The sequence below is a fragment of the Panthera leo genome, chromosome A2, assembly GCF_018350215.1.
Source record: "Panthera leo isolate Ple1 chromosome A2, P.leo_Ple1_pat1.1, whole genome shotgun sequence".
Taxonomy (NCBI): Eukaryota; Metazoa; Chordata; class Mammalia; order Carnivora; family Felidae; genus Panthera; species Panthera leo.
Genome location: NC_056680.1, coordinates 164,685,077 through 164,700,769, shown reverse-complemented (window position 1 = coordinate 164,700,769; position 15,693 = coordinate 164,685,077). Strand labels below are relative to the sequence as shown.

Below are 15,693 nucleotides of genomic sequence, written 5' to 3'. Positions count from 1 at the left end.
CCTCAAGGCAGGATCTCTCACTGATTCTGTGCTTCCCCAGCACCTAGAGGCATACATTAGCTGCTCAATAGTTGAACTGGATGGAGGAGGGAGGTGGAGGTCAGAAGCTGCCTTAGGGAAATGTCTCCAATGTCTTCATGGTTCTGCTGAGGAACAAACCAGGCAGGAGAGCGGATACTCTGTGTTCATGGAGTCCCTACATTCACATGCATTTTGTCTCGGTTGGTATGGATGCAAAGCTATGAAGTATAAAATAGGGGCTTTTAAAAATGCATTAGGAGTGCTGTATTATCATTCAATAGCTATCTACCATAATCTAATACCTTCTTCTGGGGGAAAAAAAATTAACGGAAGTGGAAGCAGATGTAACATTTAGCCAGATGCCTCTGTTCATCTTCCCTTGAATGTGACTATTTTAAGAACACGGATGATCCCACTTTGTCTCCTTTAGAGAATTGCTGACTTATTTGGCCCCACGTTTCCTGAAGAAGGTGCTTTGTAAGAAGTTTTGCTCCTTTTTCGAGCTCATTTGCAACCCTCCTGGCCCCTGCCCTGCTTTCTGCCGCCATATTGGCTTTTTTGTTGCTGTCGACAACACGGAAGAAGACAACAGTTGTTCACGTTTGACTATTAAAGTCTACGCGGTGCTGGGTGCAGCACATACAGGATTGGGGTCACCCACAATTTACAGGATCACTCATAGCTCCCATTCTTATCAGTAGTATGCATTTCCACGTTGGACATGGGCTGAACTCCTAACTGTAGGTCTCTTGTGGACTCATTTCCTTAACAGTGATTCATTATCAGCATGCAAACCTCCTGGTGGGGGTGGGACAAGTGGCTCAAACCACCATCTTCTGTGTTCTCAGGCAAATGCGAGCCATCCCGTGACTGAAGCTATTGTAACTGGTGTGCGTGAAAGCCATGGAACTTATGAGAGTAAAAATGTGGCTTCTGAGATTTGCCTTTCACCTTCTCCTTAGCACTTCATCCAGGTTGGCCTCTTTGGTTCCTTCTCTGGGTACAATGCACCAAGCACACAAAACTCTCGATGGCCAGCCATGGTGCTTGCTAATCAGGATGCAAAGGAGAAGAACAGTGTTACAGAAACACCAGGAAGGTAGTCAGATGGCGTGGGGTCTGGGGCTCCTACTACTAACCGGCTGTGCGGTTTGCCTGAGTCATTCAACAGTTCTGTGCCTCAGTTTCCTCAACAGCAAAGCAAGGAAAAGGGAGTCAGCCACCACCACAGTCCTTTTTGTGATAACTTTCTTTCTTCCTCACATGGACCAATGGTTCAAGTCAATGATGGAAGGCAACGACAGTGTCAAAGAGCTCCCTGAAGCAGCAAAGATCAATTTACAGCCAGCAGAGTGATAAATATCCTCACCTCTTTGAAGACAATTTATGGATGGTATAATGAGAAGAATTTATTCATATGAAAACTGCCTTACTCAACCATGCTGGATAGCTAGGAATTAAGTACAAGTACCTTCAAAATATTCTTACAGATCAGTTTTAAAAAGTGTTGTGGGTTCATGAGGGTCCAGGGTTGGATCCTTGAGATAGAAACGTATCCACTTCACTTATGGCTCCTTCTGGCTATTTAAACTTTGGCTATTTAGTGACAACCAAGAGGGTAGCTCATAGCTGGGACCGAGAGATTATGAGAAACTCCCCTTGGCAATCCAGTGTGTTGTAGACGTCAGACTGTCACCTGTGGCTGGGATATGGCCTGCAAATGTTTGCTTAGCCAGAAGGAATACGTTTCAAATTTTAGTGGGTTTCCAACATTGAGAAATTTGATTTTTATATAAAAATATGGATTTTGAAGCTCTGTTGAAATACCATAAGATCCAGAAATTAAATAGCTTCTGAGTGGTGACAACTGACTGCAGCGGAATAGCAGGTGTTCTTTTTAGACTTAGGATGTTCCCTCCAGCACCCTCCATGCCCTGCCCCTCCCCGTTATAATCTGTAAAGTGGGGTTCACTCGACCTTCCCTCCTGTCCCCTCAAGCATCTATACTTGCAAATATTTTTAATTTTTTTCATGTTTATTTATTTTTGAGAGAGAGAGAGAGGGAGGGAGAGAGAGAGAGGGAGAGGGAGGGAGGGAGGGAGAGGGGCAGAGAGAGAGGGAAACACAGAATCCAAAGCAGGCTCCAGGCTCCAAGCTGTCAGCACAGAGCCTGACACAGGGCTCGAACTCACAAACCTTGAGATCATGCCTGAGCTGAAGTCGGACACTTAACCGACTGAGCCAGCCAGGAGCCCTGCAAGTGTTCTCTTAAACAGTGAGGGAGGGGAGGAGCCAAAACTCATGGCTAGACAAGCATCTGTTTCCCCTTATTCCTCTTCCTTTCCATTAGCATCAATAATTAATTAAGTTTGGGATCAATTCTTTTTATGTCTTATCAAAAATGGAAACTTTTGTTGAAAGCCAGCTGTACGTTTCCAATCTAATACCTGTAATTCATGTGTGCCAGGCAATTAGATAACATTCCCTGGTTTAAAACAAAATGTCACATACTATTGGAACATGGGTAGAAGTGGATGGATGTTTTACTGGTGGTCAGAATGTGCCAGCACTATTGTTTAAGGTGACAATTCTTTGAGTGTAGTGCCAATGCTTCCTTGCTTCCATCTTTAAAATGTTTTGTTCTTATTTTGCTTTTGGTGTCCTATCCATGAAACACAAGATCAATGGCACAAAACTTTCCCCCGTGGGTTCTTTTAGGGGTTTTACAGTGTCAGGTCTTATGTATAAGTCTTTAATCCATTTTGAGGTGTGAGTGTGTGTGTGTGTGTGTGTGTGTGTGTGTGTGCATGTGTGTGTGTGTGTGTGTGTGTGTGTGTGTGTGTGGTATAAGGTAAGGGTTCACTTAATTCTTTAGCACACAGGCACCCAGGTCTCCCACATCCCCTGCTCCCCACCAGTGGGTCTATACCCCACCTGCTGGAGCATGGCTGCCCTTCCAGAGCTGGCTGAAATCATCTAGAAGCTTCTTCTAGTTTTTTAAGCACTTTTGTTTTAGGAATCCTCATGAACAACTGCAGTACATTTTATCCAATAATTGTTAAAGTTTAGTTCCTTTGCTCATCATATCCCTCTTACTTCTCTTTGGCCAGCCCTTTTCTTTTGTTTAAGCACCTCTGTGTGTAGTTTTGTTTTGTTTTGTTTTTCAGGGCAGATGTGTGAATGGTATATTTTACATATTTGAACATTCCCAAATTCCTTTTCCTGCCCATTGTATTTATTTATTTATTTGATTTTTATTTTATTATTTATTTTTTTAAATGTTTATTTTTGAGAGAGTGGAAGTGGTGGAGGGGCAGGCAGAGGGGGACAGAGGATCTGAAGCGGGCTCTGTGCTGTCAACACAGAGTCCCATGCGGGGCTCACACTCATGAACTGTGAAATCATGACCTGAGCTGAAGTCAAACTCTCAACCAACCGAGCCACCCAGGTACCCCTTCCTGCCCATTTTATGAACAAGAGCTCAGGATGGGCAGGACTGAAACTTAGAAACCGTTTTCCATCAGCAGCAGTTTATGGACTTGTTCTGCTGTTTCCTGAACTGTTGTTTCAAAGTGAGAAGTCCGATACTACTCTGAGTATTTAAAATAATAAGAGAAAAGGAAAGAAAAAAGAAAAGAGAAAACCCTCCACATACCCTTCCTTCTGCCCCATAACCTTATGTAATTTCTAACCTCTGAATCATCAAATTTCATTAGGAGCAATTAACTTCCTGGCTTTCCCCAAATTCTTACAAGGCATTCAATACTTCTTTCCTCTGTAATGACTCAACGCTTGGTGGGATTTTTTTCTATTAGATCTTTGGTTATTTTTTCCCCTTCATCCTTCCCAGTCTCCCCTCGAACCTCCACATGGCAGAATGCATTTCTGGGATCTAGTATTCATGTCTCTCAAGTTTTGCTGGAATGTTCATCTCCATCCAGTTGCGGTCTTCTGGGTAATCCTGCTGGATCTTCCGCATTCCTGTTTGGTGGTATGCTGTCCATAATTTTGCCCAAACAAGGACACTTCTGAGAATGAAGAGAAGGGCACTAAAAATAAAGATCAGGCCTCCATCGATCTTTGTCAGGCATTATCCAGGGCTTTCTTGGAAAACTGGGGCTTATAATTACTGCATCTATTCAGTTTTTCTTTTGAACTAAGAAAAATTAGGGGAGGGTATATATTTTGATGAGTCAATTTACTTTTTCTTCTTTTTTTTATTAAGCTTTTAGTTTTAATTCCAATATAGTTAACATGCAGTGTTTAATGTTAGTTTAGCAGTTCCATATGGCACTCAGTGCTCGTCACAAGTGCCCTCCTTAATCACCATCACCTGCTTCACCCACCCCCACCTGACCCCTCTGGAAACCACCAGTGTGTTCTCTGTAGTTAAGAGTTTGGTTCTTGGTTTGCTTCTCTTTTTTTTCATTTTGTCTCTTTCATTTGTCTCTTAGTTCACTTGTTTTGTTTCTTAAATTCCACCTATAAGTAAAATCATAACGGTATTTGTCTTTCTCTGACTGACTTATTTCACTTAGCATCATACACTCTAGCTGTATGCATGTTGTTGCAAATGGCAAGATTTCATTATTTTTAATGGCTAACATTCCATTGTGTATATATGTCACGTCTTCTTTACCCATTCATCAGTTGAGGTACTCTTGGGCTGCTTTCATAATTTGCCTTTTGTAAATAATGCTGCAATAAAAATAGAGCTACATATATTCCTTCTAATTGATGTTTTCCCCCCTTTTTTGGAAAATACTCAGTAATATGATTACTGGATGGTAGGGTAGTTCTATTTTTAAATTTTTGAGGACCCTCCACACTGTTTTCCACAGCGGATGCACCTGTTTATATTCCCAGCAACAGTGCACGAAGGTTCCTTTTTTGTCCACATCCTTGCCAACACCTGTTGTTTCTTGTGTTTTTTTATTTTAGCCAATCTGGCAGGTGTGGGATGATATCTCATTGTAGTTTTGATTTGCATTTCCCTGATGACGAGTGATGTTGAGCATCTTTTCATGTGTCTAGTGGCCATCTGGATGTCTTATTTGGAGAGATGTCTCTTCATATCTGCTGCACATTTTGTAACTGGGTTGTTTTTGGGTGTTGACTTGTATCAGTTCTCCATATGCTTTGGATACTAATATCTGATCCATTTATCGGATATGCCATTTGCAAACATCTCCCATTCTGTAGGTTGTCTTTTTGTTTTATCGATTGTTTTTTAATTTTTTTTTTTGTAATTACATCCTTCATCACTTATGCTACATACACATCCTAGGCTTTGGACTTTGGAATTAACTCTCAGTGTGATCTATTTCTATTTACTTTTCAAAAATTTTTCAATGTTCTGGTCTGCAGGCAACCCCTTCCTGGTGACTCAGTGGTGCCATTTATTTTTTAATTTTATGTTTCTTCTACTATTTTACATATGTACTCAGGAAGCTGTCCTTAAGGAAAAGATGCTTTAGGAAATGTGATGGTGGTCAGGAGCAAAGTGGCTGGCTGGAGTCGGGGCAGTGGGCATAAAAGGAGAGCGTGTGTCACAGAGGCACCATAGTTGCACCGAATGGTATTATTTATTGTCAACGCACATTTCAAGTAGAATGCTGTCAGGAAAGACTTCTCATTTTGCAGAAGGTACCTTGTCACCTGGTGCTGGAACAGCTCAGACATTTGCCCCGTGATGGGGAAGGTGTCCAGTGGGCAAGTGGGAAGTGTCTTTCTGAGGGAGATGCTTGTTTTGTTGTCACTGAAGAGGAACGAGGCTCCTGCTCAGTGACTTGCTTGGGGTCTGGGAGCTTTTACTGATGAGTTTAGCATCTTCCAAAGTATTCATGTAAATTATACTGATGATACAACCTGCCCCGAGAATCCCTCTCCTTGTTCTTGGTACCCACAGCTCCAGAGGGAGTAGCTCCAAATGTCTGAGAGATTGAAGAGATGTTCTTCCTCACAAACACGCTGGCAACGCTCCAAGGAGTCTCAAACTTGGTTCCAAACATTCGCTTGGACAAACTCAAAATTAAAATAGGGTCGCCCAGGTTAATGGCTTGGAAACTTGGTATAAGAGACGCCTAGAGGATTACGTGCTTTTCCCTTTTCAAATCTTGTTGCACGGCATCAGTATTGCCCCATGTTTGAAGCGAATAATATAGTTTCATCAGTGAGGATGCAGATTATTATTTTTCTAGCTCTGGCACTATCATTTACAGTTATCTGAAATAATTTCAGTAGAAGAGTGTATTTCATGCCTACATTGGGCCGGGATGTAAGAGGGTGCACCTGCTTAGATGTACACTGAAGGACTGGGTGTGAATGGGCATCACCCCGGGGCCACTTTGGAGGGGTCTGGAGCTTTCTTCTCCTCACTTCAAAAGATGTATGACTGGCTGAGTTGTCTTTCAGCCAGAAACCTTAGGCCACAAGCTTCCCTCGGGATACTTTCTGTAGTGATGTCAAGATTAATAGCTTTCCACTCCCTCCAGGAACAGATGTGTGGTAGGTGGGCACCACCTCCTCTCTCACTGCTGCATGTGGCAGACACGACCCATCAATCGCTCATGAGGCTCTTTCTTGCTGAGCCTGGACTTGGCCAAGGCATCCTTCTTATGCACAGCACAGCAGCCAGAGACTTCCAGTGCGGAGGAGTTGATCTTCAAGGCTGAAACCCATTTTTCATCCCTGCCACTCATGGCTTTGTTTTGACTAAAACTCATGGAGAACTAATATAGTGCCTCGGTGTACATTTCCCCCTCTGTTATATTCCTCAAGGTCAGGACATGGCCAGGGCAGCTGAGAGCACTGGGTATCTGATGGAGTAAAGGCAGAGAGGGGAAATGGCACAGGAGGAGGAAATATCCAGCGCTGATGAAAATAAGAAAATTTGGTTCCTTCCTAACTTCCACCAAGAACCAGCTGTGGAGGGCCCTGTAGGCATCTGCCCTTCTGAAGTCACCAGGTACTTCACCTCCATGCCTCACACATGGGTGAGCTAAGGTTCTGTGACTCTGGCAACTACAGTCACTTCTGGAACTTTCTATCCTGCTAGTGTGAGTGCAGACCCAGGGCTTCTGGCACAGCCTGGTGAGGTATGAGGATGGCCACTCACATCTGGAAACACCGAGTAAGGGATTTGCTTCACTAATTTCACAGAAGGTAACCATCTGTCATGTTAGCCCCACCTTCTGGATGCTGAGTCGGTAGCTGGAGGATGGCTAAGACACTCTCCTTTGATCACTGAGGTAACGATGATGACGATGGTGACTGGGGTCACAATATTAGTTATCACTTATTAGGCATTTGCTGTGCCTCGGACATCATGCCAAGCAGTCCACGTGCATTGCCTCCATGAATGCAGACAAGAGCTTTGTGAGACAGCTACTGTTGTGGCCCCAGTTTTCAGGATGAGGAAGTCGAGGGTTTGGCAAGGCCAGCCAACGTGGCCACATCACGAAGCTAGTGAGTGGAGGGGCCCAGCTTCTAGCCAGGTCTGTCCAATTCCATCCTTCATTGCTCTCCATTTCTGTGATTTCTCTTTCTCCGTGGCAGCGATGGTGATGATAGAGCCCCGAGCATTTAGTACTAAGAAAAGCAGTAATCGGGATACAGTCACTCGCTTTATTTTAAGCTTACATATTTTGTTTCAATTTGACTTCAAGATGGAGAAGGCTGTCCTGATAAATCAAGTCGCTGACTCTATGGCCGAATGTCTTAACCATTGGCAAATGGCTCCGTAAATAACAACTTAACAGCAAAGGGGGGTGAAGTCCAGACCGCAGCAGGATTCATAACAAAGGTTCTCCACTCAGAACAGGACGAAAAGCTCGAGTTCCACCATGTTTGGTTCCAAAAAAAGAAGTTTATCTATTAACTTTTAAAAATAGAAAACTGTTTTTGATATAAAACAGCAAATGCCTGATTCATGCACAGGTCCCATTTTCCTGGTGAAGTTTTGGTGTTTCTTAGAAACAGGACTGACTGAGTCCTTTTGACAAACTTGGAGGAAAATGAATCATGTGCTTGGGATTCAGTTTGAAGAGAAAAATCCAATTGTCTAAACAGAGGCTATGATTGTAAAACTCAAATTATGTAAACTGGGTGCTTTGATTCAGTTGCACGGTGGCTCTCCTGGATGAATTCAGCCGGGGAGGAGAAAAATCCTAACAACTTTTCAAAGCTCCATGTGACTCGAGTATTCATTTGACTTTCTGACATGGAGGAAGAATTTCTGGAGAAAACGTACACTTCTTCCGCCAACATGCCAGCGTTATCTTCCAAAAACATGGTTTGGAAACTATCACTCTCTGCAGAGGCCCCTCTCACTCTTTCTAGAATGTGGTAAAGCCATTGGGAACAGTCTCTGTCACAAAGTCTCACGTGGTTGCCCTTAAATTTGTGTCCCTGAGAAAACCAACAACAGTTCCTTTCCTCTCTTTCTTATAGAAGAAGGTGAATGGAGTCACAGAAGGGAGGTCCTGTGGGTCAACTGTATCTCCCCGTGAAAGATATGTTGCAGTTCCCACCCCAGTACCTGTGGATGTGACCTTATCTGGAAATAGGGTCTTTGTAAATGCAATCAAGTTAAGATGAAGTCGACTGGAGTAGGTGGGTCCTCACCTGTGGTTGGTGTCCTTACAAGGAGAGAGAAACTGGGGTCCAGAGACACAGGGCCACGTGCCAGTGGAGGAGGCAGAGGTCGGGGTAGGACATCTACAAGGTGGGGAACACCCAGGATCACTGGCAGCACCAGAAGCTGGAGGGAGGCATGGAGCAGGTTCCCTCTCAGAGCCTCCACGAGGAGTCAGCCCTGCAGACGACTTGCTTTCAGACTTCTGGTCTCCAGAACTGGGAGAGTCTACATTTTTGCTGCGTTAAGCCCACCCAGCTTGTGGTCATTTGCTACAGCAGCCCCGGGGAACTAATACAGGAGGTGAGTAATTTTTCTTTAAACGTGACACTTGGGGTCACCCAAGACTCAAAGTTGGACGTCACAGCTCTGCGGGAGATGCAGTCTGGCTTCTGATCTGGGTGCTCCAGGACAGCTGAGGAACCAGTGACAGTTTCTGTCACACATGCTGGTCCGAGGGTGCCCACGCTGCCTGGGCTTGTTCATCCCAAGGGTTGATAAAAATTGACCCTTGCTTGGGGCGCCTGGGTGGCTCAGTCGGTTAAGCGTCCGACTTCAGTTCAGGTCATGATCTCATGGCTGGTGGGTTCAAACCCTGCGTCGGGCTCTGTGCCGACAGCTCAGAGCCTGGAGCCTGCTTCGGATTCTGTATCTCCCTCTCTCTCTCTGCCCCTTGCCCACTCACACTCTGTCTCTCCATCTCTTAAAAATAAATAAACATTAAAAAAGTTTTTTAAAAAAATCAACCCTTGGCCTGAAAGAAGGTCTGGGGGATGTATCAATCAGGTGTCCATTGATCGATCAAAGACCAAGCGTGCAAGTGTGGAACAGTATGTTCAGTGTAGGGAACTCTAAGATCTCTTTGTGTTAGAGACAGATGGCAAGCAATCAGAAATGGAAACATAAACGTCAAATATTATAAGGAATGTACTTTTCAAACTGTGAAGAGCTGAACAGAGTTTAGGTATTTCTATCACCACCCATCTTACAGGGTCACTGGGGAGACCAGCAAGTGTAGAAACTGAAAGCTTGCTGGGTTTTCTGGAAAATCGCTGTAAGATGTCACATCGTAATGCAGTATTTTGAATGCATCTGGCTTCACTGCTAGACCCTAGAGATCGGAAAAGAAATCTAAACATGTGTGTACTTATTATGTAGGTGAGTTTCTACAAGGTTCCACTGCATCTGGTTTACAGGAACTTTTCATGCAAGCCTTCCGCGGCCATCTGAAACCCATGACTTTTTGCTAGAAATACCGGCACAGGGAGATGGGACCCAGCTAGGTAATGAGTGGATGTAAGCACTGCAAACATTTCGGAGTCTTGCCTTACCTGTGCTATTTTAATCGATGGTGTGCAAAGGTATGAAAATAATTTATGCATTTAAAAGTTTTACATACTTAATAAAAATTAAGAAGTTAAGAATTATAAACAAACACAGAAATGAGAAGCCTTGAGACAGCACAGAATAAATGTTAAGGAAGTGTCACAGGAGAGGGCACCAGATGATAAGACTAAGAGGAAATCTGTGACGATGAGGGTGGAGGTTACGGTCTCACCAGGAGAAGGACAACGCATGGAAGGGCCAGTCACAGACAAGCATTCACTGCAGACAAGTGATGGGCGACGATCAGCTGGGACAGAGGGACAGTGTAAATTAAGGGACAGAACCATCGCAGATAAACTCAGCAAAACCCATCACAGCGGAAGGTCCGCAGGCAAAGCAGGAGGAGTTCAGATGGGGTATCTCAATTTTGTGGTCTTACAGCCGCTTGTGTGGTCCCCAGCCCTGTGGACTCCACCAGCGTGACGGCCTGCGGCCGCTCTGATTAAGCACTTGCTTTGGCCGCTGGGTATCTGCCGTGCCCCGGTTCTAAACCCTTGGTCCAAACCTCCTCCTGCACGATGGGCCGAGCCCTTCTGAGTGTGGGAGCGTTCACAGATTCCCCTTCCCCCAATCACAGAGAATCCTCTACTGTCATTACGTTTTCTTCAGCCTAGAAGGGAAGGACTTGTTGTTCTGGCTACATCTTAGGGGCCATGTTAATCTACCCGAAGTGTCGCAGGAGCCGGGAAGGAGAGCCTCTAGAGCTGGGGGTGGGGACACTGTTTTGGTCAGAGGTTCATAGGAATCTCTGGAGTAGCGAGTAGAGTAGCGTTGGGGTGTGAAAGCAACACAGGGGAGGGAGTTGAATCAATGCGGCTTGGGTCCACTTTAATCTCTGCCGAGAAACATGGGGGAAAATAAAATCACTGAGAATTAATTTTGGTTGTTAAATTGGACTTCTTAAATGCATGCCTCTGCTGGACCGATGGGGGCTCACAGGCCGTGGGGGGGACCCTCCACGCGATCTCAGCGTGCCCAACGCTCCTCCTCACGCTGCCTCCCCCTCCCCCCGCCCTATGACACTGCATTCGACACTCTGAATCCCTCCCTTGCCCACCTCATCTTTCCTTGATTTTTCTTCCCCCACAAAAATCCCAAGCTATCAAACTGGGTGTAATCATCCCCTTCTGAAGTCTTACCCCCATGACAGTCGTCACCACCGCTCACGGGGTTAACCGTCCCTCAGCGCAGGACGGGGATTCGCTTTCACTGCGGCTAAGTCCGTGGTCTCTCATCATTGCATCTGGGTTCTGAAAGTTTGCTGCTATTGGTTTTGTACACTTATGTTTGTTTGTTCGTCTTTTAGAAAGTCCCTTTTTAAAAATGAGGGTTTGGTCAGGCTTTGGGGGAAAGGTCAATTTGGGCATTCAAGTTACTTTCACCAGAAAATAGGTTATCGTACAAAAAATTTATACAGAGAAATTTTGTAGAGAAGAGGGCTAGTTTAAGCTTACCTTACGATAAGGCAACATGTTCAATATTTAAATGGATTTTAAATGATGGATCCTTGTCTGGGATGTTGTTTAAATGCACTTTGATTTTTCTCTTCTGTATTTTATCATGATGTTTCAGTGTTTCCTTCTGGGGACAAGATTCCAGATGCGTGATTGTGTCGCTCTGGTCAGACTCTTGTCTCAGCTCCTAGTGGGTCGGTTTCCTGGCCACATAAACCCTACATTTTCCCAGGCTGTAATTTCCCAAAGATCCTGCCACGGGGCAGCAGGTGTCGCTGGCCTGGTAGCCAGGAGACCTTGATGCTGGTTCCCTGTGCATCACCCAACCTCCTGTCGACGGATGAAGCCAGTGGACTGGTTCTTAGGCTCTCTCCTCTTTCGGCCACTTGCTGTCTGTCTGCTTCCCGGGCAGCACAGGAAAGAGGAGTTTGGTACCACCTTCCTTCCAGGGGACTGGGGGAGGGGGTGGCTACAGTTGTAATTCAGAGGTTCCCCATCGTCTTGGGAGAACGTCTGGGGCTGAGCCTGTGGTGGTCAAGGGGCCGAGTCTTCCTGGCTTTTCACGATTTTGGAAGATACTCACAAAAAGGGGATGAGGTCACGCACTGGTGTGCAGCTGGCGAAGGCCAACGAAGACAGTGCTCTCACAGACATTCCTCCTTCTGCACCCGCGACTCGTGGGCCTGAATTGGTCCTGGTCCCAGTCAGTTCCACCTGCAGCAACGTGGTCTCAGGAGCTCTTGAGACACGCTTTGTAACAACCGTATTTATTTGTGGATCCAGACCTTATCCTTCCCACATACGAGGACAAGATGCAAAGACACTGGCTTTTCCACCGTGGGACATGCCTACTGTTTCGTGTATGCAGACGGGTGTGATCAGGAACTTTCTGGGATAAGTTACCCCCACGTTAGGTCATAGGACGATAATTTCTTTTCTGCCTGAGACTTCTAGATCACCTCGATCCTTAAATATGCTTAAGAAGTTGAGCTTTGAGAAGTTTATTACCTTTATAAATGGCGAAGGTTCATCAACATGTGGGACACTTATCTACTTCCTAGGACTTTTTGTTTGGAGAATGTGGAGGAACTCTGGGATTAAGTGGCACAGCGGGTAAACGCCCTGATAAGCCGTAAACTGCAGAGACGGTCCGGTAACCCTGCCCGAGTGAGCCCACCTGGGCGGGTCCCTGCCTGGTCTGGGACGGGCTCCCACCGCCACCCCCCTGCCGGTGGCCGGGACGCTCGAGGATCTCAGCGCTGACTTAGAGGCGGGTCCAGAGGGCCGCAGCCTACCTTCGCACTTGAGGAGGAAGAAGTCCGCGCTGTGGCTGAAGGATGCACTGAAGTAGGTGCAATTGTCCACCAGGTCACAGGACATGCACCGCCTGTTGAAGCTGCCCACCGTGCTGGCGCTGGAGGAACAAAGACGGCGGGGCGTGAACCCAGGCGGCGAGGAGACCGGCCCAGGGCGCAGGGCCCAAACCCCCAGCTCGGCCTTCAGGGCTGGTGGCTTCTCTCCTTTCAAGGGCGCTCGCGAGTCCCTGACGCTCCACGGTGGGCCTTTCTCCCGCCCGTCCCCCCGGGAAGACCCGAATGCTCTGCTCTGCTCTCCCCTTCCCTGGCGGCCAGGCCCCCCTCGGAAGAGCTCACGGCACGCGTGCTCTCTGGGTGCACACGTGACAGTGCACGCTTGGTCACCTGCGCCTGTGCGTGCCCCCGCTGGGAAGGGGAAGACGCACAGTGCCTGGTGCCGTTATCTAGTACTTTGGACCCACGCCTGTGGTCTGAGGAGACGGCTCGCTCTTTGAGAACAGGAGCTCGTCTTCCGAATCTCCGAATTTCCTAGGAGAACCTAGCACCGGTGCATGACGCGTCAGGAACCCCAGGGACATGGGCCGAACCGGGCTCTGGCTGCTTCGGAGCCACACGGAGACGTGGAGCTTCTCACTTGTTGGGGGGGGCGGAGCAGGAACCCCGGGACCACGCGGAACAAGCACAAGCTCACGTCAGGAAGGCCTGAAATGTGTTCCCCAAAATGAAGATACCGAGGAGGCTTTGCATGTACCTGGAGGGGGTTCCTGCCTGAGCACTTTGCCGGGGGAGGTCCCTTTGCCGGGGGGCTCCTCCTCCCACAGGCCCCCCAGGAGACCTGCCCACAAGGGTGACGGTAGCTTGCGGCCAGGAGAAGACGGCCTTCTAACGGTATTCATAAGGCGGAGGAAAAGGGAGGCGGTCCGCCTCGAACCCCTTCATTCTTGGGGTGACAGGACTGATCTAAGTAACGCTGGCAGACACGCCCAGCTACACGGAGCAGCGGGCCTGTGACCACGTGGGTTTGCCAGAGTTCTCTCCCCTCCAGAGGGACTCCCCCGTGCTGGCCTTCTGTGCCCTCAGCACATGCACCGGTGGGTGGGAGGGGACACGCTGGTCCTCCTGAGAGGGATTCTCCAGCGTCCCCGCGGCAGGGAGGGGAGCCAGGCGTTGGCTCCATCCAGCCTGAGTCACCCCCTCGGGCCCTCGGGTCCCCACGGGGCGGCTGGTGTGCCTGCGGGCTGTGACCAGCACCCACCGACCTTCTAGTCTGGGAAACACGGAGGAGGTAAGAGGTCGTGCTATTTCCACGTCTGGTGATCCCAGTTCAGAACCCAAGGCTTTCCCCGGTGGGAACAGTGACTGGGGCAGGTGACAGGACCTGATTCCAGGGAGAACAGACCCTGGAAGAAGTCGCCTCTCCAGGGTTCAGATGGCACCCTTCCTCTGCCTCGTCTGGGGTTCCGGATCTGACCGCTGTCACAGCAAGACGGTGGCGACGCGGAGCCCGTAGAGGGCCTCCTCCCTACCCGACACGGGCCACGCCCGACCCGACTTGCCTCCCATCAGCACCCCCCCCCATGGGAATGAGCCCGCCACATCACATTTGCATAAAGTTGAGAAGAAAGAGGCCGGTTATCAACACAAGTAAGTACGTCGGGGGTGGGGAGCAAACACCCCCGCGTTGGAGAAACGCAGAAAAATCAAGCTTCAAATTTGGTGGCCTCTGCATTTCTTGTTATTTGTCTCCGGACCTTACAGCTGCCTCTGTGGTGGTCCGCTGCACAGCCCCCTCCCCCCCCCCCGGGGGTACCGCGTCCCCGCAAGAGTCACCAGGCCTTCTGAAGGCGGAGCCCCGCGTGCGGCCAGCCCACATACCTGTAGAGCTGTCGCCTCCGAGGCAGGTCCTCCGTGCTCAGGAAGTAGCTGCAAAGACCGGGGGGGGGGGGGGGGGGGGGGGGGGGGGGGGGGGAACAACAGGGATTAGTGGTCCCAGGGTGGGCTCGCGTCCCCTGCAGGGCTCTGTCTGCAGACGCTCCCCGGGACTCTGCCCGTGCGTGGTGACGGGACCTGCTGTCCCGCTCAGGCCCAGCCCCGGGCACGGGCGGGGAGAGTCGCACACCCAGGGGCCTCACCGGGGCTCCACCGAGGGCCGAGGACGGTGTACAACTGGACTCAGGTGCGGGCATCCCTTTACAAGCCGTTGGCCTCCCGGAGGGCCGGGACCCGAGCACCCTCGACACCAGTCCAGACGTAAAGCCTGGGGCAGTGGTGTTCGTCTGCCACTGGAGCGCGGGCACCCGGGCCCTGGTCCCACCACCGGGGAGGACGAGCGGCATCCCGGGCCTGGCCTCCACCGTCGGAGCTGAATCCTGGCTCCCTGTCACCGTCTGGATAAGCCGCAGTCAACGACTCAACCGCTCTGTGTGTCGGCTTATTTACATTAGGAGCGGGGAAAGCAGTGACCCCCCCCACCCCCGGACTGCTGAGCCGAAGGACAGAATGGTCACAACGCGCCCCGCACGGGGCCTGGAGCTCACAAGGAGTACAGACCCGTCCTGCCACCGCCTGTCCCCCTGTGTCACCCCGCAGGGCCGGCCACTCAGCTTCCTCTGCTCAGTGTCTGGCAACTTTGGAGGTGGGGCCACTGGGAGACAGAACCCAGTGAGTGTCGTCTGACCAGAAGTAAGGGCCGCATTTCGCCAGGGTCTTGCCGGCCCCGCGGCCTGCCCCACTTACATCTTGTTCCGCTTCTCGTCGTAGGACAGGATCTTGGTGACGTCCCAGTCTCCAGATGTGATGGACTGAATGTTGTCGTTGCTGCTGTTGGGCTGGAACACAGACAGGACATGGCAGAGCTGGTGAGCCCGAGTCCCTCCGTGGG

At 48.9% G+C, this 15,693-nt stretch overlaps 1 protein-coding gene across 4 annotated transcripts in view; it reads right to left on the bottom strand.

Moving 5' to 3' along the window:
- The window catches only part of DPP6 (dipeptidyl peptidase like 6), an 859,550-nt gene that overhangs the window by 50,383 nt on the left and 793,474 nt on the right, over nucleotides 1-15,693 (bottom strand). For all 4 annotated transcript variants that reach the window (XM_042927196.1, XM_042927192.1, XM_042927193.1 and 1 more), the window contains exons 14-16: nucleotides 15,549-15,640; nucleotides 14,688-14,735; nucleotides 12,792-12,910 (exon numbers count right to left, since the gene is read on the bottom strand). In XM_042927196.1, the coding sequence (XP_042783130.1) occupies nucleotides 12,792-12,910; nucleotides 14,688-14,735; nucleotides 15,549-15,640 (259 nt within the window). The remainder of the gene's footprint in view (nucleotides 1-12,791; nucleotides 12,911-14,687; nucleotides 14,736-15,548; nucleotides 15,641-15,693) is intronic.